General features: G+C 45.1%; 1 protein-coding gene across 1 annotated transcript; it reads right to left on the reverse strand.

Annotated features, from left to right (window-relative positions):
* Positions 1 to 41: 41 nt before the first annotated feature.
* Positions 42 to 23,944, reverse strand: DLST (dihydrolipoamide S-succinyltransferase). The gene is made up of 15 exons (XM_010335292.3): positions 23,821 to 23,944; positions 23,212 to 23,245; positions 19,462 to 19,510; positions 15,430 to 15,485; positions 15,228 to 15,302; positions 14,693 to 14,748; positions 13,775 to 13,886; positions 11,923 to 12,078; positions 11,496 to 11,575; positions 10,516 to 10,613; positions 5,917 to 6,047; positions 4,108 to 4,181; positions 3,732 to 3,815; positions 2,868 to 3,035; positions 42 to 2,109 (listed from the first exon to the last, which is right to left on the reverse strand). The coding sequence occupies exons 1-15, from the start codon at positions 23,881 to 23,883 to the stop codon at positions 1,975 to 1,977; spliced, it is 1,371 nt and encodes a 456-aa protein (XP_010333594.1). The 5' UTR covers positions 23,884 to 23,944; the 3' UTR covers positions 42 to 1,974.
* Positions 23,945 to 24,676: the final 732 nt, after the last annotated feature.

Genomic DNA, 24,676 nt, shown 5'->3' on the forward strand with positions numbered 1-24,676 from the left:
ACCTTGGTCTTCACAACCCCTTTTTGTAACACACATACTCCTTTCTATGAATTCCAGATCTTTAATAACTTTTCAACCAACTGCCAATAAGAAAATCTTTGATTCTGCCTATGACAGCACCCCTGGGCCTTGAGTTGTCTTGCCTCTCCAGACCAAAGCACTATGTATCTTACATGTATTGACTGGTGTCTCACGTTTCGCTAAAACGCATAAAACTAAGTTGTAGCCAAACAAACCACCTTGGGCACACGTTCTCAGATCTCCTAAAAGTTGTGTCACAGGCCACTGCTCACTCACATTTGGCTCAGAATCTCTTCAAATATTTTAAAGAGGTTGACTCTTTGTGTCAACACTTACCTGGCTAAGAGCCAGGGTTGTACCTTCTGTCAAATTAGGATAGTGTTAACTTCCACATGTGGGATTTCACGAGATAAGCAACAGAACCTTAAGTGGCTTTCAATACTAATAGTGCCAGTGTAACAGTGCTGCGGACCTGAACCTCCACAGCCAGAAGGAGCACAGATGCAGGAACCCTGTTTGAGAACATCTGCCCTTTAATTTGCATTTAAAATCTTTCTTTAAATACTTCAGTTACAAGTTCTGAATAGTGAAGACAGAGTAGTAGATGCTGCAGGCACTCAGTATTGGCTCCCACCCCTTCCCCCCACCCCCACCCCAGACCTCACTTCTTGGCTCAAAATATAAAAGGGCACTTTCTAATGGCCCCAGTGTCAAATGTCAGCAGCCTCAGGCCTGGATGCAGTTAGATACAAAGCCATGAATCCCAGTAGCTTTCACAAGATACTTGCATTTAACCATACTCCAAGGAAATCCAATGATTGTGCCCAGATCCAAGGGTAGCACACCTTAGAAATGACCTCAACCATTTCACCACAATGCACTAACACCCTCAGGGTGGCTTCCTACCATAGTCCATTGTCCTTCAGATCTGTGTCCTGCAGAGGAAGAGACAAGACCCCGCTATAACGCAGGAAGGAACAAGAACTGCCTCCTCAGCCCACGTGCTTAACACCAACTTAATTGAAAAGCTCAAGTCAATTTGAGGCAGTCTAAAGGAGACCTCCCTTCCCTAGTCTCTACCAGGCTCTGGCCCTTCCTCGGGACCATGCTTGGTTCCACTGCCATGATGTGGTAGAATCTGCTCTAAATAAGAACAAGCTGCTGGAATAAGGCCCACCAACCAGGAAAGGGTTTAGAAAGGGTTGCCACAACCCCAGCTGTGAGAGACTGTGCCAAGACAGATCTTGGTGTGAGCCTATGATGGAGAGCATGAGGGCAAGTCTGGGCTCTCCTTCCATGAGGATTACATGTGACCTCAGGGGACCTCTGCCCTCTTCTCCCACTCACCCACCGAGATCCCCTGGCCTGTGCTTCCTGGAAGAGGTAGAAGAGGCATCTTGAAGTCAATGACAACAGAGAATGAAGGTGCCATTTAAGAAACAAAGCAGCACCTCTCTGCCTGTGTTCAATCCCTCCACACAGGTGGAATCAAGTGAGAATGTGCACAGCCAGGACAGAGGCTGCTCTGAGCTTGAGAGGCAACAGCATCCTCCTAGTCGTCTCTGCAGAACAGACTTTCTGAAGACAGGAACTTAATCATGTGGTCCCCAGGGGTTTCTCTATAGTATACTGGCACTAGGAAGAAGGAAAATCATCTTTGCAGAGGGCTGATGGAAGAAAGGCAGGAATATTAATGAGCATCCATTAAGGCTCTCTCTCTCAAGCCTAAGGAATTAAGATATTCAAGGGTGTGAGACAGGTGCAGAGAGGGAGAGAGCCTGGCAGGAACACCAAGAAAAGACCTGTGACTGCTGGTTACATAGTGCTCTGCTTCCTTGCTTGAGGCCAACAGCATGTGCCTGCCTGTCACCAGGCTAACCTGGGACCCATGACGGGGCAGGGGTAAGACTGATTTTCAGTTCCTGCATGATTTGTAGGGTGTGTGGCTTCCTCCTAAAGATCCAAGAGGAGGACTCTGGGATCCTCTACTGCTGCCTTGATTTTGCGGAGGAAAGTCACAGCCTCTCTTCCATCAATCAGCCGGTGATCGTAGGTCAGTGCCACATACATCATGGGCCGCACCTCCACCTACAGAGAGGAAAGGTAAATAGGTTTGTCTCCAGCAAGCCACAGACAGCCTTGCTGAAGGAGGAGATTCAGCATGGCCCATAAGAAAGTTCCCAATTCCAGAACCTTTCCTACTGATGTTGCCTCAGCATATTTACAGTATTTTCAAAGACGAAGCCTTACCCTCAGTGCAAAGCCTCCCCACTCAGAAAGTTTACGAAGAAAACTGTTTTCTCACAACTGCCTTTTATATTTTGGTTTCGCACGGGAGTTAGTGACCCAAAAGGATTCTAAACACAAGAATTCCCAGAAAGGTTTTTGATACCAACATAACTTCCAAGGGCCAGCTCAAGCCCCTTTTAATACTTCATTCTCTGAACTCCCGGGAAACTTCCAAGCTTTATCATACAACTGGGCAGCTCGCAGACTGACATGCCTAATTGTCATGTTTCCCAGGGACAAGGAATCATCTCCACCTATATCCCCCAATCCACAGCAGCACACAAGCCTTCTCAGCTCAGTGGTTCTCCCACCTGAATGTGCATCAGGCATGTGCACTTTAAGTCTGGGATGGGGTCTAAGAATATGCATCTCTAGCAAGGTCCCAGATGATGCTGATCCAGATCACAATTTGATAATCAGTGCCTCAGCTATTAATCAGAAACTAAGAAATGGAACTTCGACCTGAAATTATAGTGAACGTTTTATAATTAGCACTTAGTTGGATTTCCCTGTCATCAAGACCTAGCCACTAGGACCTTAGAAGTGATGGTTCCTACCTTGCCTCCTATAGCCACAGGCCTGTCAAAGATGGCATGCATGCCCAGGATGGCAGACTGAGGGGGGTTGATTATGGGTGTTCCAAAGAGGGAGCCAAAAACTCCTCCATTGCTAATGGTGAAGGTACCACCATCCATATCTTCAATGGCAAGTTCATTCTTTCGGGCCTAAAAACAGATTTCATGATTGTCACATTAAGCCAACCCAGTTTCTTTCACCCAAAATCAGTCCCTAATCCCAGCACTTTGGGAGGCTGAGGCAGGAGGACTGCTTGAAGCCAGGAGTTCAGGGCCAACCTGAGCAACACAGCAAGACCCCATCTCTACAAAAAACTTAAGAATTAGCCAGGCATGGTGGTGCACACCTGTAGTCCCAGCTACTCGGGAGGCTGAGGCAGAATCGCTTGAGCCCAGGAGTACAAGGCTGCAGTAAGGTATGACTGCACCACTCCATTCCAGCCTGGGCAACACAGCAAGGCCCTGTCTCTCAAAATAAAAAAAGCAAAGAAGTCCAGAAAGCTTGTATCTTAGATCAGTGGCACAAGTGCTAGCTTCCATGTGATAGTTGTTCGGCTGAGGTGACCATGACCAGTGCTCCACCAAAGAAAAGGTACAATTTCATTCAGCTGAAGACTTCAGAGGTCTTTTCTTTTCCAGCAGGTCTCATTTGATGATATTTCAGTTACCAGAGCCTGGTAAACTCCACCAGATATATAAAATACTTAGCTCTCATGGGCCACTGTCTTTCCTAGGGGCTATGCACTTTACATTCCATGAGCGCTGCTTGCTGGTGAGCCCGGCCTTCAGAAGGCTCTCTTCCCTCACCTGCCCAGCAGCTCATATACATGTATCTTTCTACTTTACCTTCTCTCCCAGTTCAGTGATGGTCCGTTCAATATCTGCGTAATTCATAGCTTCCACATTCCTGATGACTGGAACCACTAGACCCTGATGGGGGTGAAGAGCTGTTTTCAGTTGCAAATTAATAGTACCTTTTATAGTTACAACTCCTTTGATTCAACCAGTGGCATCCCCTCCCTAGAATACCTTCATTACTCAATGTGATTAACAGAAAGTCTTAAAAGAATGTGGTATGGTTTAAAAGAAAAAAAGGTTACTTTTACTAACTCATTCTAAAAATACAGAATTAAAGAAATGATCTCTCTTGTGTGATCTCCTTCTTCACACGGGTAAGGTGAGGGTCTAAGACCGGTGTTCCCCACCTCTTGCCCCAACATACCCGTGGGGTGGCCACTGCAACACTGATGTCAATATAATCCCTGTACACCACCTCTTTGGTTGTATCATCAATCACTGTGAGAGAGAAAACACATGTTACACACAACTCCCCAGGTTAAAGTTAATGAGTACTACTTGCATTAACAGAGTAAAAATCTGCAGAGCTTGACACAGTGTGGGCTGACCCACCACCATGAACAGCAGTGCTTTATGCATAGCAGCTGGCATTCCACTTACTCCCATCCCAACCAAGTATAGTATCTCCCAAGTCCCCTGACTGAGCCTGGGCATAGGAGCATCCATTTCTTTGGCAGCCCTGAGAAGGGCTGAACATCCTGTCTTACATGGAATAGGTATGCACTAAATTCTTGTTAAATAGCTCTACTCAAGCCCTCCCTTAGCAGAGAATGGCTAGGGTTAACAAATATTCCAAAAAAGGGCAAATTAGCAAAGGAAAAGGGGAATAGAGATGCTACCCAGTCTCTGCTTCCGGCTCTCAACAAGAGGCAGAAAGGAGATCCAAGAGTAAGCGGGGTGATCTGGCTTTGAACATGCTACCCTCAAGAGATGGCAAACCAGCACCTGAAAATGTACACCTAGCACCCATGGGAAAATAAAGGCTTGGGAATCATTTCCACTTAAAAGTCCATGTAGTATTGTTAGATAAGACATCCAGGCCGGGCGCGGTGGCTCACGCCTGTAATCCCAGCACTTTGGGAGGCCGAGGCGGGTGGATCACGAGGTCAAGAGATCGAGACCATCCTGGTCAACATGCTGAAACCCCGTCTCTACTAAAAATACAAAAAATTAGCTGGGCATGGTGGCGCATGCCTGTAATCCCAGCTACTCAGGAGGCTGAGGCAGGAGAATTGCCTGAACCCAGGAGGCGGAGGTTGCAGTGAGCCGAGATCGCGCCATTGCACTCCAGCCTGGGTAACAAGAGCGAAACTCTGTCTCCAAAAAAAAAAAAAAAAAGACATCCAGAGGAAGCACGTAAAGTGAAAAAGAGGCCATGAGAATTTTGAGGGCTGCCTACATGTGTGGGCAAGCAGAAGGGGGCCACTGAAAAAGATGGAGACAGCCAGTCAGGAAGGCATGAGAAGAATGGGAAAAACAAAAAGAGGTATACATTTGGGCAAAACAGATGGCCTTCTACTTCCCTAGAGCACACCACTCAATGAGGGACTAGGGCTTCTACTTCTAGACCTTCAGGGCCCTTGACACTGCTGAGGATGGCAAAAGTATCACTGCCCCCCTTTCCAATCTCCCAAAGAACAGAGAAATGTGTCAATAGAAAAACAAACTACTTGTTAGGTCAACACTACAATGACGCAGGTGAATAAAGAGGAAAGAAAATGAGTACCAAGTCCATGACAGAGAGGCCAAGCCCAAGCTCCAGTGAGGCCCATGACCTGAGATCGAAGGTCAGCCAGGAGCCTACAGCAAGTGTGAAACTCAGGCCCCAAGATAACAGGGCCTGTGGAGCTGGGCTGGGGAAGAAGCCAGAATATGAGCTTCCTCCTTTACAGGAGACAGCCTGGAGAGCTGGGCTATCCCAGAACTGCCTGCTGCCTGAGCAGCTGCTGAGCTGTGCACTGGGAAGAGAAACTGTTCTGCCCAGCTGGTGGGAGAAAATAAGCATGCTGCTGCTTCAGGAAGGTGAAACAAGAAATCCCTGGGGAAGACACTCATATTTCTATACGTAGCAAATAAAAAGCCTTGGTCTGTTGATCTTCTGCACGTGGGAGCAGGTCTGTGCTCATACACCTACCTCCCAGGACCTCTCCAATTCTGGCCACAAGCAACTCACCTGCATTTACAACAGGCTGTTCCTGCAAGGCAAAGGCTGAGGCCTTCACAAATGCCGACATGAAGCCTAGTTTGAGGTTATGTTTCTTCAAAAAAGCCTCTTTGTGCCGAGCTCTCATCTCCTGGATGTTACTGTAAAAACATATTACAAAACAAACTGACCACAAAGCCTTGATTTTCACTTTCACACAGGTTTCTCACTCCATGTACACAATTAGGTGAGAGCTTTTCCCTTACCCTGGACCATTACCTTAGTTCAAGTTTTGAAATAGCCTGCCTGAGGTTAACATAGTAACTCTGTTCTTTTGTAAAGGAATCAGGTCCAATCTGTCTTTAGGGTGGGTTGAACTCTTTACAGGCCTCATTCATGGTCTAGAAGTCAGATTTCAGTGACATGTCATACAAACGAGATCACACAGCATACCAACATCCCTGCCCTGAATAACTGTAAGCTACCATCCTGACAAAAATTGTCTTAAAGTATAAACAAAACCTACAAAATAAGCAATATTCTTTTTATTTCTTGTTGGAATACCAAAAAAAAAACCCCACCAAATCTGAGTATAACTCCTGTGTGATATTATTCCTATCTCTTGATTAGTGGAGATTAAAATAAAAACCTCACCAGTACATGAGGCTCCATGTGGGAAAAAGCAGTCATGACTATGCATGGAAGAGTATAACCCAGTGTTCTTTCAAATTCATGGAAAGTCAGATTTCATTCATTCTTCATCTTTCCAGAGTTAGCAGTTCCATCCACTTTTTTTTTTTTGAGACAGAATCTCACTCTGTCACCTGGGCTGGAGTGCAGTGGTGTGATCTTGGCTCACTGCAACCTCCACCTCTCGGGCTCAAGCAGTTCTTCTGCCTCAGCCTCCCAAGTAGCTGGAATTACAAGCAAGCGCCACCACGCCCAGCTAATTTTCTGTATTCTTAGTAGAGATGGGGTTTCTCCATGTTGGTCAGGCTGGTCTCGAACTCCAAACCTCAGGTGATCCGCCCGCCTCGGCCTCCCAAAGTGCTGGGATTACAGGTGTTAGCCACTATGCCCAGTCTCCATATACTCATTCTTTCAAACAGGTACTAACATCTACTGTATGTGAGGGTCAGGGCCAGGCACCAAAATGCAAAGCTAATTAAGACACAGCTCTTGCCCTTAAGATTAGTTTAATGGCTGTGATTTCCTTGGTAGTTAGAAAAGTGGCTACCTGTGGTATAGGCCTGTACCCTTCAGATTGAGCAGCAAGTCTTCTGAAAATCCTTTACAACATGAACAGCCTTTATTCTTTTAGGACCGTTTCTTTTTTTTTTTCCAAATACACATTGCAGAGTTAGTGGGAAATGGTTTTCCCATTACTTTGCTGCAGAAACCTCAGCATTTATCGGAATGCAGTAATGCAGTTCTATGATGAAAATTGAATTTAACTTTATCTCAAGGTCAAATGCTCAGTTCTCCCTTTCTCCCTCTAATGGCCTAATTCGACATTAGCATGAAAGGTAAGATACGGTACAATTTTAACAGCCCCCTTCAGATCTTTTGTTTTTTGAAAAAGGAAATTTTTCAAGGGGGATTGATTGGGTTTAAAATGTTTGGTTTCCTGATTCTAACCTTATTTAGTGCTAGGATTACCACCCTAAAGACATTACTGGTTCCCAAGACACAAGAGCTGCAGAAGAGGGAAAGAGATGTGATAAACATCTCTGCTCTCAAACCTGCCCAAATGTTATTGTCTGGTCATTAAGTAGTTTCTATTTCAGAGCTCTGCCCTTGGAGGCAAAGGCTGAGACAACAAAGGAAGGGAGAAGGTCTGGAAAGGTCCCTTATGGGTTAGCTGATAAGCAGAAGACCCAAAGGGCCCACTATCTAAACCAGATTAGGCTGCAGCAAGACCGCAGGCCATTGTTAAGTGACACCTCGATTAGCTGCTGAAAGGAGATCCAGCTATTACGCTTACTTTCCAATCAAAGCTGTTGGGCCAACTGCATCTTTCAAGACCAAAATATTTACATGTTTTGTCTTAAGAAATTGGGTAGAATTTCAAAGTCCAATTCAATTTGGTACAATCTGGCCCTAATGCACTGAAACATAAGCTGCAGCTTTTGTGACTCATTAGTCAAGGTCCTTCCCTACATCCTATGAATAAGAGAGAAATCTTTGGCTTGAATGTCATCCAGTCTCTTCAAAAGATTCCCAACAGAATGGATGACATCTAGTAAAACAGGTCACAGAGCCCTACTCTGAACAATGCCACAGCACACTATCAAGAAAACACTCCCTTCTCCCTATTTTTCAAATCCCTTCCAAAGAAAAACAAATTTCTCTAAGGAAAAGTAGATTCAGAGACTAAACCCTCAGGACAAAAAGAAACAAAGAGACAACCTGAGACTTGATTTGCTTCCTGAATTAAGTATAAATTCCTACCCTGTCATTCCAAACATTCTGAAATAAGGATCCAACCTTCTTTACCATTCTTTGCTACATACATACATACATAATCCTCACAGAAATGATTTTTGACAATTTCTCAAATGTGTCTTCTACTTTCCCATCTCAGGGCCTATACTGTTAACATCATCTGGAATGAGCTTTCTCCGCAACACTGACAAAATGCTAGTCATTCTTGAAGACCTGTTAAAAATGATCTTCTAGCCAGGCATGGCAGCTTATGCCTGTAATCCCAGTGGGAGACCAAGGCAGGAGGTCTCCCTTCTAGCTTGACGCTAGAAGTTTGGGAGACCAGCCTAGGTAGCATAGCAAGACCTTGTCTCTACAAAAACTAAAAAAATTGGCCAAGCCTGGTGGCACACACCTGTATTCCTAGTGGTCCCAGCCATTTGGGAGGCTGAGGCAGGAGGATTGCTTGAGCCTCCCAAGTAGCTGAGACTATAGGTCTGCACCACCACACCTGGCTAATTTTTTTTTTCTAGAGGCAGAGTCTCACTCTGTTGCCCAGGATAGAGTGCAGTGGCTCGAGCTTAGCCATTACAACCTCCTCCTCCTGGGTTCAAGCAATTCTCGTGCCTCAGCCTTCCGAGTAGCTAGGATTATGGGCATGTGCCACCTGGGTAACTTTCGTATGTTTAGTAGAGGCACAGTTTCACCATATTGGCCAGGCTGGTCTTGAAATCCTGGCCTTATGTGATCCGCCCACCTTGACTTCTGAAAGTGTTGGGATTACAGGTGCGAGCCACCACACCCAGCCCTCACTTGGCTAAGTTTTAAAATTTATGTAGAGACAGAGTCTCATAATGTTGCCCAGGCTGGTTTCCAACTCCTAAGCTCAGCAATCCTCCTGCCTTGCCCTCCCAAAAGCTCTGGAATTATAGGCAAGAGCCATGGCACCCAGCCTATATTCCCGCTGAATTCCACAGTATAGTACCCTGTGTACAGTACATACTCAAAACATGTTTGTCAAATTTCTCTGTGTACAGTACATACTCAAAACATGTTTGTCAAATTTCTCTTCCTGACAGTGCTGATACTTGAACATATCAAAATCTTGAGGAAAACAGGTGAGTCAACAATTAGCTCACTACATAAATGAGCACACCTAGTGAATTAGTACCTTTGGTTAACATTCTCAGGTTATTTAAAAACACAACTTGTTTTCCATTTCGCTATCAAAGCTGGGTAAAGTGAAAGACAAGCCCTACCTATCTTTGCCTTTTCATCTACCCGATTCTGAATCTGTGTGAAAGAATCAGGATGTGGTGCCCTGGCTCCGCGCATGCTGTCAAGGCCTCTCCATCCCGAGTGGGAGACCTGTGCATAAACCATGTCGGCCTGGTTGCCCATCTCTGTTTGGCAACCTGACACTAGTCATTGTGTACGACTATGACTACTCTAACAGAAATCACAAGATTCAGTTTTAAAAGTCTAAAACGCATGCTTGCTTCAGCAGCACATACACCAAAAGTCTAAAACACTAAGTTGTTGGGTTTTGTTTTGTTTCTTTGAGACAGGGTCTCAGTCTGTTGCCCAGGCTGGGGTGCAGTGGCATGATCTCAGCTCACTGTACCCTCAACCTCTTGGGCTCAAGCAATCCTCCCATCTCAGCCCAAGTAGCTGGGGCTACAGGTGTGCACCACCACACCTGGCTAATTTTTGTATTTTCTGTAGAGATAAGGTTTCGCAGTGCTACCCAGGCTGGTCTTGAACTCCTGGACTCCAGCAATCTGCCTGCCTTGGCCTTCCAAAGTGCTTAGGATTACAGGTGTGAGCCACTACACCTAGCTAAGGTTAAGGTTAAGGTCACGGAGAAGGCAGGCAGAGTATCAGGAAAGCCAATTAGAGATGAAGCCAGTGGGTCACTCTGTGAAAGTCAACAATAAACAAAGAAGTACCTCTTCCCTGACAAGTTAGTTTTGGAATCAGCACTAGATAAGGACTGGGGCAAGTTCAAATGTTCTCTTTATTATTATTTTTTTAAAAGATGGGGTTTCACCATGTTGGTCAGGCTGGTCTTGAACTCCCAACCTCAGGTGATCCGCCCGCCTTGGCCTCCAAAGCTTGGATTACAGGCGTGAGCCACCGCGCCCGGCCAAGTTCGAGTGTTCTCTAAGAAAAGGGCCTCGGGGATAAAAGGACTAGAGACACTACCTCATGTCAATCTCATTAAAAGTTGTCAGCATTGCGCATGTATTCTGGGCCTCCTTCAGACGCTGAGCAATGCGCTGCCGCATCCTGTTCATTTTCTCCTGAAAGTGAAAGTGGAACAAGTATTGACAATCTGATCTCTCTGGGTCAAACATTCGCCATGTAGTCAGAAACAGCACGGCTTGCCACGAAGGGAGGGCCAAGGACTACAGTATCTAAGTACAACAAGAGCGCCAGGATTCCCTTTCCTGTGGTGGCCCTTTCTCCAGCAAAAACAAGCCAAAACGCCTCACTCAGATGTGCCTGAAGCTAGACCAAAATGAAGGTTCAGAAATAGTGATTTAAAAACCAAAACCACTTTATGAAAGAATGCAGTGTAGTGTACTCTAGCCAGCATAAGAATCATAAGAGAAAGGGCAATTTCTATTGATAAAGACTTGCATGAGAATAGCTATTTGTGGAACGGAACCTCATAAGCAACAAACTTTTGAGGCCATCATATTTTTAGGAAGTATTCTCAGGCAGAGGAACCACACTCTTGACCATACTTCCTTGAGGTTTTATATCTGCAACTGACAGCGATTGCTACTGAATATCATCCATTAGCTATAGCTAAGTATCCCGGAAGTATAGGAAGAGAGCTCACTAAACCACCTCTCTGAAGTATGTGACATCGTGGGAGGAAGGGGGTGAGTTATTAAGCTACCATCCCCTACAAATATTTAACTAACCCAAAGCTTTCAATTGGTAGCATAATTTAGTGGGAAAACCACTGAACAAGTGTTCAGAAGACCTAGAGTTCTGGTCCTATCATTTGAAGGTTATGTGACTATGAAGAAGTTATATCCTAAACTCCCGTTCTTTGTCAAGGCTGACAGAATGAGCTGCCAGTCATTCAAATGTAGGCACCACCACACCCATTTTCCACTAATCAATACTGCCCCGCTGAGCCTCTTTCCTGGAAGTGGTCCTCAGAGGCTTACCCGATGTTCCGAACGCAGACCACCTTTGCCAGCTCCTGGCTCAGCTAGTGGAGGGGCAGCAGTGGGTTTTACTGCAGACACTGAAATGAGAAGAGGATAAAGCTGCATCAGACAAGGAAAGAAACATCTACTGAGTTTGTGCCAGTGCCTTCGTATGTACTGTCAATCTTCAAGATATTCTGAGGTATATTAGAATCACCCCAGCTTCACAGATGAACAATCTGTTCAGATAAATTAAGTGACTGGCCTGAAGTCACACAGCTAGTAACAGAAAGCTGAGATGCAAAGCAGGCCTTCAGATACAAAGTCTACAGTCTAGAATTCTTTCTATAAAGCAGAACCATGGTTAGTCTTAAGAGTTTACCCTGTGAGAGAACATATTAGATGAGATGTTCTCCCACTTGACACGTGGGAGTTGGAGGCCTACCAGGTTTGCTAGAAAGAGGTTGTGAGGGCGAGGGCACTGGTGGCATCTGAGTGGGTAAGGATACTGCAGGGGGAGGAGGAACTGCTGCCGCTGTAGGCTCTGCTTTTGGGGCTGCAGCAGCAGGGGCTTCGGCTGGCTTGGCCTTAGCAGGAGCAGCTGAAAAACAAGAAAAGATAGATGCCACTTGCACTGTTTGAAATGTAAAACAACCAAATCACAGCTACCAAGCAACATTTAGTGGCAAAAACTCTAGCTCCAATCGAGTAACAAATGTCTACTGGGTATCAGTAATATGCAAGGCACTATGAGACACACGCGCAATGACATAAGGCACTATACTCTATTCCTCAGGGTCCCTAAAGGTCTCTCAGACAACTGGCTCAATTTAGCTCCCTTCCCAGTTTCACAGCTATCTATTGAACAAAGTCAGCAAGTACTTTCAAAGCACCTACCAAGCCCAAGAAAATGTAAACTTCCGAACAAAAAACAAACAAACAAAACACTGAGGGAATTTAAAATATTGAAATACATACATAAACATAATATATTTCTAATTACTGATACTCTCCTCCTCTATTTTAACATTATATATGCAAGAATACTATTAAAAAATAGGACGGGCACGGTGGCTCACGCCTATAATCCTAGCACTTTGGGAGGCAAAGGTGGGTGGATCACGAGGTCAAGAAATTGATACCATCCTGGCCAAAATGGTGAAACCCCATCTCTACTAATACAAAAACTAGCTGGGCGTGGCGGCGCGCACCTGTAGTCCTAGCTACTCAAGAGGCTGAGGCAGGAGAATCGCTTGAACTCAGCAAGCAGAGGTTGCTGTGAACCACGATCACACCACTGCATTCCAGCCTGGCGACTGAGTGAGCGAAACTCCATCTCAAATAAAATAAAAAATAAATTAAAAAACTAAAATAAAAGGTTCATCAAGGGTTTCCTTAGGCTTAAGAAAGCACTTCATAGAGGATGACTCATAAATCACTGAGGTGGCCAATAATCTCACAACTTTAAACGAAATGTTTGTTTCTATTTTTTACCCATCTGAACATTATATCCAGGGTTAATGCTAAGACAAACATCTGCTAACAGGAGGACTATTCTGATTTCCTAGCCTTCTACCATACATGTTTTCTACTCTGAGCTTCTGGTCTTGTCCTGATTAACCTCAATGATGCAGTCTATCTGCTTCACGAGTGTAACAGTGAAAAAGAAATAGACTTCTGTGGCTTGTTCGTCTAGGGATATGATTCTCACCCAGGAAAAAGAAACAGTCTTTTTAGTGGTTATAAAATTTAACTGAGTCAGATAAACAGTTATTAATCTCTAATCCTATCAGGTCCACTACAAATTCTTTTGCTTCTCCTTTCTTCCCAAGAGAAATACCAATCCTTCCTAGAGATATGAGAGAATAGACGTGAAAAGAAACAACACTGAATTCCCCATAATAGACAATGAGAGTTTCCTTTGAGCATTATGTCAGTGCTCAAAAAGTTTTGAAGCATTTCAGATTTTGGGTTTTCAGTTTTGGAGCACTTCAGATTTTGGATTTTCAGATTAGGTATGCTCAATCTGTCTATCTGTAAGAAAAGGTAGTTTCTTAGCTCCTGCTAAGAAACACCCATGGAAAGAACAGAGTGTAATATTTTTTAAATAAACTTTTCTTCCAGAATTTGACATTTAAAGTTCACAATATATAAATTTCCCCTTTACTCCCTCAACTAAGGACAGTTGGAATGTCTTAGTTGGAGTCTTTGACATATCAGAGAATTAGCACATTATGCTCAGTCCCAATCCCAACAGGGAACACTGAAGACCTTGACCACCAGGAGAACTTCTTTACCACCAGTTTTCCTGAGTGTGAAAAGCGGAGTGCCTCCTTCGACTTTTCCCCCATCAGGTACCAAAAGAGCTTCAATCACGCCATTTGCTGGTGATGGAACCTGCACAGATGTCTGAAAGAGGAAGACAGATGGAAGAAGTCCAAATGTTTATCCAGTATTAGAGTTGTGTAGAATCTCCAGTAAGTCACAATAGTTGCAACACAGACATATAAAGCCCTGCACACAAACACCTAAGGCCAAACTTTCAGAGCAAGGGTGATGACAAGTCATCACTATTGTGAAGATTCACTCTTTCTGTCCTTTCTCAGAAACACTCAGGCAATATTCGGTTAATAGGTTTCCAAGTGATACAGGAAAAACAAAACAGCTCATTTACCCTCTCCACCCCTCCCGGAATCACACACTATAAGACTAAAGCTAAATGAAGTACACACAGTGAACAATCTAAAGTTAAATGTAGGCCAGGCAAGGTGGCTAATGCCTGTAATCCCAGCACTTTGAGAGAGCATGGTGGACGGATCACCTGAGGTCAGGAGTTTGAGAGACCAGCCTGGTAAAACCCTGTCTCTACAAAAAATACAAAAATTAGCCAGGCGTGTGGCATGCACCTGTAATCCCAGCTACTAAGGAGGCTGAAGCAGGAGAACTGCTTGAAGCCGGGAGATGGAGGTTGCAGTGAGCTAAGATCAGGCCATTGCACTCCAACCCGGGCAACAGAGCAAGATTCCATCTTGAAAATAAAAGAAGTTAAATGTAAAAAAAAATTTTTATATTGAGTGAACCCAATAATTTTACAACTGAGGTCAGAGCTAGTTAAAAATTATCTCTAACCAACAGTTAAGTCCCTGTTCCTTTCATTAGGTTAACAAACTAAGGGAAGACCATGAAAAACTGGTACCTATATAAGATAAGCCTACCTTGTCAGTTTCAATCTCACAAACCACTTCATCTTCTGCAACTGTGTCTCCAACAGCTGAAAAGACAATCAAAGTCTTTTCAGTTTGCCACAAACCCATTTTGGCAGGTATGTTACAAGAACCCTTTCCTACAGGGCCAGGGGAAAGTACATACGTAAAGAAAAGGGCAGAGCTATAAATTCTACAACTATCCTGGGGGCAGAGGAGAATTTCAGACAGCACTTAAACTTAAGAAGTGAAAGGAGCCCGACACAGTGGCTCACACCTGCAATCCTAACACTTTGGGAGGCTGAGGCAGGTGGATCACCTGAAGTTAGGAGCTTAAGACCAGCCTGGCTGGCCAACATGGTAAAACCCTGCCTCTACTACTAAAAAAAAAAAAATAGCCAGGCATGGTGGTACACATCTGTACTCCCAGCTACTTGAGAGGCTGAGGCAGGAGAATCACTTTAACCTAGAAGGTGGAGGCTGCAGTGAGCCAAGATCATGCCACTGCAATCGAGCCTGGGAACAGAGTGAGGAAACTAAATCTTACCTTTCTCCCACCTGACATCTCCCTCCGTAACAGATTCTGCAAATGCTGGGGTTTTGACTGTAACCAAATCATCCTCTAGGAAAAATGCAAAAAAGAAAATCACAAGTAGTTCATTATTTTTCCTTTTTAATATTTTTCTTTAAACTCAATCAATTGTTGCTCTTCCCACAAAATTCCATTCCCAAGAAGGCAGGTAACTTACTGCACACAGCCGTAGTTCTGAAGAAGCGAACACTGAAGACACTACTGTTGTTAATGCTACAAAAGAAACATACATTAACTCCTTTAGCAGGTGAACTACTCACATTTTAGTCTAGGTAAGGCCCCATGGGTCACCTTCCCCTTAAATGGTGATTCTTGACCAGGGGTGTCCATCAGTGTCACCTGGGGAGGAACCTTTTTTTTTTAAAAAAAAAAAAAACAAAACAGAGTTTCGCCCAGGCTGGAGTGCAATGGAACAATCTTGGCTCACCACAACCTCCGCCTCCCAGGTTCAAGCCATTCTCCTGCCTCAGCCTCCCAAGTAGCTGGGATTACACACATGCACCACCACACCTGGCTAATTAGGTAGAGTTTCTCCATATTGGTCAGGCTGATCTCGAACTCTTGAGGTCAGGTGATCTGCCCACTTCCGCCTCCCAAAGTGCTGGGATAACAGGCTTGAGCTACCGCACCCTGTCTGAGAGGAACTTTTTCAAAGTTTATAGGTCTAGGCCCCTCTCCCAGGGATTCTGACTCAGCAGGTCTGGAGTACAGCCTAATGATCCAGGTACCTTAAACGGTGAGCTCCCCAAGTATGCCCAGGCCCCTGTGTTTCAATGCAAAAGCAGCTCTCACAAACGACTTACATTTGGTTCTTTAAAGAAAAAAATAAGCACCCTGATCCTTTGCAGACCAAACGGACTTAGCTCCTTGATTACGTTGTTTGTTTGTTTAAGAGATAGGGTCTTGTTCTGTCACCCAGGCTGGAGCGTAGTGGCATGATAATAGTTCACTGTAATCTTGAACTCCTGGGCTCGAGGGATCCTCCCACCTCTGCCTCCCGAGTAGCTGGGACTACAGGCATATGCCACCCAGCTAATTTTCAAAATTACTTTTTGTAGACTCTGGATTTCATTGCCCAGACCGGTCTCCAAGATCCCACCTAAAGCACTGCGATTATAGGAGTGAGCCACCATGCCCAGCCAGATTTCTTGCTTAACTAAATCCAAGATAGATATATGGCTTGCCCAGGGTATAAGCCATTGTGCAAGGTATAATGGAAATTCTGCCCTCAAGATTACAGATTTAGATCAGATAAGGCAGCAAGATTAACAAGGTTAACTCTGAAGTAAAACAAGGTGTTATGCCAAAACAAACAAACAAACAAAAACCACACATACATACACCCAAAAACAAACAAAATAAACCACACACAAACCCCATCTGGTATCTCCTACTCTATTCTCTTGCTAGAAGGCAGTACATCAATATATTCTGGACTCACTCAAAAGGAACCTCAAAGACCAAGGTAGTTTCTGATATGGCCTTTACAGTAATAATATAACTGTTATATATATATATATATATATATATAACTGTCCAGTTGATATAACTGGAGAACGAGAACACCCTGTATTCACAAAGCAATTAACAGCGGTGACCTCTGAGGGCAAGAGATGTAGACATACGTGGTATCTATGGTTATATGTTGCACACTTGCACAATCTGGGAGAATGCTTTGGATGGGGACTTTTACTTTCTGCTCTTCAGGATTGTTTGAATATTCTACAACAAGCACATTTACAACAGAAAAGTAAAATAGATTTAAGTTGGTAACTATAAGGTCTATGCATAACCAAGAAGAAAATGAAGATATTTAAAAACTACAGAATACAAAATGCTCTAAATATAGTTTGTAACCATGTAAAAGTACATGCCCATAAGCAAGAGCTAACAGGTAACACGCAAGTGCAGAGGCTGCTCTCCAGTCATCCAGGAACCCCGAGTGGTGGCCACCACTGAGAAGAAGCATTTGCAGGGCTAGAGGACAAGGACAATAGTCTTCTCATGGACATCCTTTTTACTTTTTAAATTTTTTTTTTTTTTTTTTTTTTTTTGAGACGGAGTTTCGCTCTTGTTACCCAGGCTGGAGTGCAATGGCGCGATCTCGGCTCACCGCAACCTCCGCCTCCTGGGTTCAGGCAATTCTCCTGCCTCAGCCTCCTGAGTAGCTGGGATTATAGGCACACACCACCATGCCCAGCTAATTTTTTGTATTTTTAGTAGAGACGGGGTTTCACCATGTTGACCAGGTTGGTCTCGATCTCTCGACCTCGTGATCCACCCGCCTCGGCCTCCCAAAGTGCTGGGATTACAGGCTTGAGCCACCGCGCCCGGCCTACTTTTTAAATTTTTTAACATGTAAATATAACACCTATTAAGTGAAAACATAAAACCAAAAATTGTTTTACAATAAAAGATTTCTTAAAGTGGGTACCTTATTCACAGAAAAGGCACAACACACAGAAAATACTGGATTAGGGTGACATGATTATGGGTGATCTCACATAAAGTTTTTTTTCTTCATTATTTACTTTCAAATATTTAATGTATTTATTGTAGAGATTCATGACTGCTCCAATTTTCACTGATTGCAGATGAGTAATACACTTTGAATCTCTAAATAACTAGATGCTCACTGCAGATTAGAAATAGTAAAAAAGCCGGGCGTGGTGGCTCAAGCCTGTAATCCCAGCACTTTGGGAGGCCGAGACGGGTGGATCACGAGGTCAAGAGATCGAGACCTTCCTGGTCAACATGGTGAAACCCTGTGTCTACTAAAAATACAAAAAATTAGCTGGGCATGGTGGTGCGTGCCTGTAATCCCAGCTACTCAGGAGGCTGAGACAGGAGAATTGCCTGAACCCAGGAGGCGGAGGTTGCAGTGAGCCAAGATCGCGCCATTGCACCCCAGCCTGGGTAACAAGAGCGAAACTCCGTATCAAAAAAAAAAAAAATAGAAATAGCAAAAAAAATAGTTACAATGGGATTATACCACACAGTAGAAAATGAAATCATTTTGTCACCTGCTTTTTCCTACTTTTCAGAGTGGGAATCTGTGAGGCACACTACAGTTTAACCAATCCCTTGCTCTTTGTCATTTTGAGAGAAATCTTATTATACCAGGAGTTCTTCAGTATAGATTCCTAGAAATGGAACTGCTAGACCAAAAGGCACACACAATTCAAAGACTTATGACCACCAAATTGCCCTCCAAAATAACACAGGAATTCACATTTCTAGTACTTAGTGCAACATTTTCTTGATTTAAAAAAAAACAGCCAGGCACTGTAGCCCACGCTTGTATCCCCTACTTTGGGAGGCTAAGACAGGTGGGTGGATTACCTGAGCCCAAAATTTTGAAACCAGCCCTGGCACCATGGCAAAACACCCCATCTCTACAAAAAATATAAAAATCAGCTGGGCATGGTGGCATGTGCCTGTAGTCCCAGTTACTGAGGAGGCTGAGGATGCAGCAAGCCAAGATCATGCTACTTACTGCACTCCAGGCAGGACAGAGCAAGATCCTGTGGAAGAAGTTTATCTGCTGACCCCTTCACTTTGAGGACTCTCCCTGTAGACAAAGCAGCCTGACAGCTGTTGAACAGGTTACTAGAGAGCATTCTCTTAGCACCACCATGAAAACACTTGGAATGCAAAGCAGCATTTAAGCAACATTAATAAGCAAAAGTTAATCTGAAACACACATGGGTGGCCTTTCTCCAAACTCTGCATTATGCAGTAACAGCACTCCCTCCAAACTAGTCAGTCCCAGGACTCAACCAGTTTTATGCTTTTATTCTTTTTAAAATGAGTATCTGCTACTGAGAAGATGGCTCAGTCTCTACAATAAATGTAACCTTGAGCCCTTCAGCTGCACTTACATCCAACTAGAATATCTAAGAGCACCCTTCTATACCTATCCCATAAAGAGAGGGTTCCAACCTAACTTTCATTATAATCTAAACACCTGTGGAGAGCAAGCACACTCCCAGTTCAATACCTGACATGGGGCTGATGCTCAAGGAACATCATATGGGAAAAATGAACATCAAGGTTAGTCTAGGGACTCAACATAACCACTTCAATTGCTAGGTCTGGAGGCCAGTGAGGAAATCAGATGGTCAAATTTAGAACTGATGTCTTAAAAATACCCTGTGGCCACATATCTGTATGCCCCAGTGATACTTACACAACCTTCCTGCTGTTAGGGTAACCTGGTCCCTGGCATAAGGAGACCCCTGCAAGAAACAAAACAACTCTTAACCAACAACTCTTATCTCAGAAGGGATACATTCTGGGAATGTAGGTCTGCTCACCCCCAACCCTGAGACAGAACAGAATCAACTACAGGCAATGGATATAATCTTTATCATAATGTCTTGCTTCTCAAACTTTTCCAAAGTAGCCTTAATGGCAGAGAGCACTGGGTATTTGAGGTTAAGAGTAGGTATGTGGGTCGGGCGTGGTGGCTCACATCTGTAATCCAAGCACTCTGGAAGCCAAGGCGGGTAGATAACCTAAGGTTGGGAGTTCAAGACCAGCCTGACCAACACGGTGAAACCCCGTCTTAAAAAAAAAAAAAAGAGTGGGTGTGTGTTTGGGAAAGTGAAAAAATTTGATGGCACAGCCCAAAGTGATTATATAATCTCATTTACCTTAAAAAGTCAGAACTTTTCATTATTCCTTTATCTTTTCATAATAAAATCTCTCTACTCACCAAGTCTTCAAATACAACTGAAGCTTAAGAAAGATATGGGATGATGGCTGGGTGTGGTGGCTCCCACCTATAATCTCAGCACTTTGGGAGGTGAGGCAGGCGGACCACAAGGTCAAGAGATCGAGACCATCCCGGCCAACTCAGTGAAACCCTGTCTCTACTAAAAATACAAAAAATTAGCTGGGTGTGGTGGTGCGCACCTATAGTCCCAGCTACTCAGGAGGCTGAGGCAGGAGAATCGCTTGAACCTGGGAGGCGGAGATTGCAGTGAGCCGAGATCGAGCCACTGCACTCCACCCTGGGCAACTGTATTCCAAAAAAAAAAAAAAAAAAAAGATATATGATGGCTATACATAACCCAATTTGAGAAGCAAGGAGGATATTTGGCCTGTGTTTGAAAAGATTGGGCTGAAAAATCTTACCACCTGAACCCTAGTAGCAAAGACTTGACTACTTTAGGATCAGGGTCTCCAGCATGTCCTAGGGCTGAGAAAATCATGCGCCCACCTTTCAATTACTGACTTTCCATGCCTTTCTGAAGTCTTCCACCCTGGTCACTCTCAACAAGGTGAAAGCCCCTTTCTGCCCACCAGCTGTCCTTATCACAGTTAAGTGCATTTCCCCAACTGTTGACTAGTAACTACAGCTGCCTCTTCTGGAATATATTCTTTATGTCTTTTTTATTTTTTTCCAGATTAACAACTCTTTCTGAACCATGGGCTCAAGAGACTCTAAGTGAGAGCTAGTTCTCTCTTACGCCCACCTTCTCACAAACATCCCAAGATAGGTAAGCCAATCACCTCTATGTCCAGCAGCCAATGACTATGCAGTGCAAAATTCAAGCATAGTATATTTTTCAACTACAACAGCTGGCAGTCCACACTGATTTTTGGAACCTGGAGTCCAGTTCAGAGTTCACCCTACAGCAAGTTTCACCGATACAGCACTTTAGGGTTTATAAAAAGCTTTCACATAATGACCTCATTTTGACTTTCAGTCTCACAACTCTCTGAGGTGGAACGACCATCTGCCATTATTCCCATTTCATATAAGTAGGGCTTCTGGAGGTTAAGGGACTAGCCAAAGCCAAAATGCAAATCCCAAGTGCAAGGCTTTTTCCACTGCCATGCCCACCCATAAAGTGGAGAAAATGTTTGCTGGCATTGTTCAGAATTCCCACTTGAAAAACATGTTATTGAGAGTCCACTACTAGCTGACATTGTGCTAGGTGCCTTATGTCCTCATAACTCTTAGAATAAAGTCCACACAACTGATACGATCCTGTACCATCCAGCCCACTCTATCCTTCCAGCCAGACAGGCTTCTTCCCATGTCTATCACTGGTCAAGTCCTTTCCTGTCTGAAAACCTTTGCACAAACAATTCCCTTTGCCTGGAATATCATTTTTCTTGGATAACTCTTTTATATTCAAGCCTCAGTTAAATGTCACTTCTTCAAGGAAGCCTTTACTGACATTCCCAACCTTCCCCAGCTGGGCTACATCACGCCACCCTCTCATCACCCTTTATTCCTCTCTTGTAGTAACCACAATTTAATTACACCCTTGTTGGAGCATAAATGTATATTTGCTCTCTCTCTCCAGCTAGCCCATAAAATCTCAAGGCTAGAGACCATCTGTATCCCTGTCACCTAGCACAGGGGCTGGCATATAGTAAGCACTTAATAAATGATCTGTTGAGTCCATGAGTAAATGAGAACATGGTGGGCTAAGAGTTCAGGCTGGGTTAGGTAGACCTGGTTGATCAACAGCTGGGTGGGTGACCTTGGCCAACGCTTTTAATCTCTGGTTTTGGGTTATGCATTTGCAAAATAGAGAAAACACTTCTTACTATTTTGTGATTAACTAAAAAGTTCACAGAAAGCATTCATAAATGCTTGGTACAACGAAAGTCCACAAGATCAACTCATTGAACAAATACTTATGATAGGCATATAACAGAAAATAAGCTACGAATGACCATTGTTATTATTATTTTTTTTTTCAAAACTACCGGGATAAAATCTAAACTCCTTCAAACAGTTTCTACAGCATCTTCTATTTCATGCCCTAACTAAAATCTAAAATACTCTGGCCAAATCACCTTTCTTCCAGTTTTTTTTTTTTTTTTTTTTTTTTTTTGAGACGGAGTTTCGCTCTTGTTACCCAGGCTGGAGTGCAATGGCGTGATCTAGGCTCACCGCAACCTCCGCCTCCTGGGCTCAGGCAATTCTCCTGCCTCAGCCTCCTAAGTAGCTGGGACTACAGGCATTCGCCACCACGCCCAGCTAGTTTTTTGTATTTTTAGTAGAGACGGGGTTTCACCATGTTGACCAGGATGGTCTCAATCTCTCGACCTCGTGATCCACCCGCCTCGGCCTCCCAAAGTGCTGGGATTACAGGCTTGAGCCACCGCGCCCGGCTTTTTCTTCCAGTTCTTAAGTGCTGCCAACCTCTTTTCTTCCTGAAGATCTTTATGCATGCCATTGTCTTTTTTCCTGGGCTTCGCTGGGTTAGCTCCATCACATTCTGCTGGCCATAGTGTTTTTTGCTTTGTTTTGAGACGGAGTCTTGCTCTGCCGGCCAGGCTGGAGTGCAGTGGCGCGATCTCGGCTCACCGCAACCTCCGCATCCCGGATTCAAGCGATTCTCCTGCCTCAGCCTCCCAAGTAGCTGGGATTACAGGCGCGCACCACCATGCCCGGCTAATTGTTGTATTTTTAGTAGAGACGGAGTTTCACCATGCTGGCTAGGCTGGTCTCGAACTCCTGCCCAGAAAGAATAATCTGTGCGAGTAGGCCTCCCAAAGTGCTGGGATTACAGACCTGGGCCACCGCGCCCGGCCATACTTTTATGTCACCTCCTCAAAAAGGGCTCGTCTGTCCACCCTCGTGTGCTTCCTTCTCAGCATTTACAAAACTTTGTCACTGTTCACTTGTTTAGCAATTGACACTTTCCAACTAGCCTGGGAGCTCCACGAGAGCAACAATTGTACACTGCTGTATTCACTGCTGTATCCCTAGCGCAGGGCCTGACAGTAGAAACTCAAAAACTACAAGCTAAATGAATAAATGATAGCTCATGATTATGTAGAATTGTGTCTCACTACTCTCTAAATCGAACCGCCTTTAAATATTATGAGAAACACAGGCACCCCCGAGTTCCTCACGTACTGCTCTGCCCAGGAGGAGAGCATTTTAGGTGACGGCAAGGGCAGAACTTACCGGGCAGGGAACGTCTCCCTAGAGGGCAGTTCCCCTGTTGAGAAAGAAGACATTATCGACGTCACCCAAGACGAAAAAAAAAGAAACAGGAATTCGTTTAAGTATACGCTCAAAGCTGTCCCAGTGCTGGTGACAGGTGAATCTCCTAACTCCAAAGGTAAATGTAACACACCGGGCTGGCAAACCCAATCAACACGCTGGGCCTGCCAAACGATCTCAACTTCCCAATGGGACTCACTAATACCCACAGATTTTAACAGAGCAAGAGGAGACGGGCGCCGAATCCCGCAGGAGGACTCCGCCGCGCCTCCTCCCCAACTCTGAGTCAAGTATGTGGACGGGCGCGGCTCCCGAGCTCCCGCGCGGAGGGTGGGGTAAGGCAGGAGACGTTCTCCACGGGCTGCCTGGAGAAGGCAGGGGGCCGCCAGGCTCCGCAAGACGATCCCGAGGGCAACCACAGCCCCGGGCCGCCCAGCCCGCGCGGCCTCCGCGTCCCGGTGCCCTTGGTGCCCGGGCTGGCCGGCACGCCGCGCCCCTGCCTTCCAGGTCGCCTGTCCGCCCGCCAGCAGGCTCCTCATCCGTCGGGGCCCCGGCTAGGCCAGATCGTACCTTCTGGAAGGCGGAGAGCGAGCGGCTAAATGCCCGGGACACACAGCGAGACCGGGACAGCATCGCGGCTGCGGAGCCGAGGGCGGGCGGACACCGGATATAGGGCCCGGCAACAACCGGAAGTAGGGCGGACCGCAGCACCCGCCGCCCGGCAAGGGGTGTTCGGAGCGAACCACTGGCGGGGTGGGGGGGGGGGAGGCGCAACGGCGGCGCCAACTAGCCTGCGTTGCATCCCAGGAGTACGGCTCTCTGGGGCAGGCGGGGCCGTCTGCGCAGGCTGTCAGCCTGGGCCGGTTCTCCGGAAGGTGTCTAAGATTATCCCGCCACCAGATCGCCCCCGGGGTCAGGCCTTCCCGACCCTTCCACAGAACTGGCTCTGAGCTTGGCGCCCTTCTCTCTTGGGACCGGGGGGCACCGCGCCATTCTGTCTCTGTACCAAGACGGGCACGGACTTTGAACTCAAACCTTGGCAGACATGCATGCCTGATCTTACAATGTGTGGCCTGGAGCACATGACATTGCCCCCCAGCCCCTAGCCTCAGGTTCCTTAACTATAAAAAAAAAAAAAGAAAGAAAGAAAAAGAGGAAGGAAGGAAGGGAGGGACGGCACTTGTTACTTCCCTGTCTTCCTAACCCCGAATCAAAGAAACAAAATCCCAGGAATTTCTAAAGGGCTCCCACTGGATTTCTTCACCAACTAGCTTTACTTCTGCAACAGCCTCTGATCTTCCCCCTACACAAAATCAAGTCAAACTAATTGTTCCCCATACATCTTGTGCATTTTGGAAGTTGTTCGTTTGTTACCCTATCCCTAAAATATAAACTCCCAGCTTTTCTTTAAGAAACCAGGTCATAG

Source organism: Saimiri boliviensis, chromosome 2, assembly GCF_048565385.1.
Source record: "Saimiri boliviensis isolate mSaiBol1 chromosome 2, mSaiBol1.pri, whole genome shotgun sequence".
In the NCBI taxonomy this organism is placed as follows: Eukaryota; Metazoa; Chordata; class Mammalia; order Primates; family Cebidae; genus Saimiri; species Saimiri boliviensis.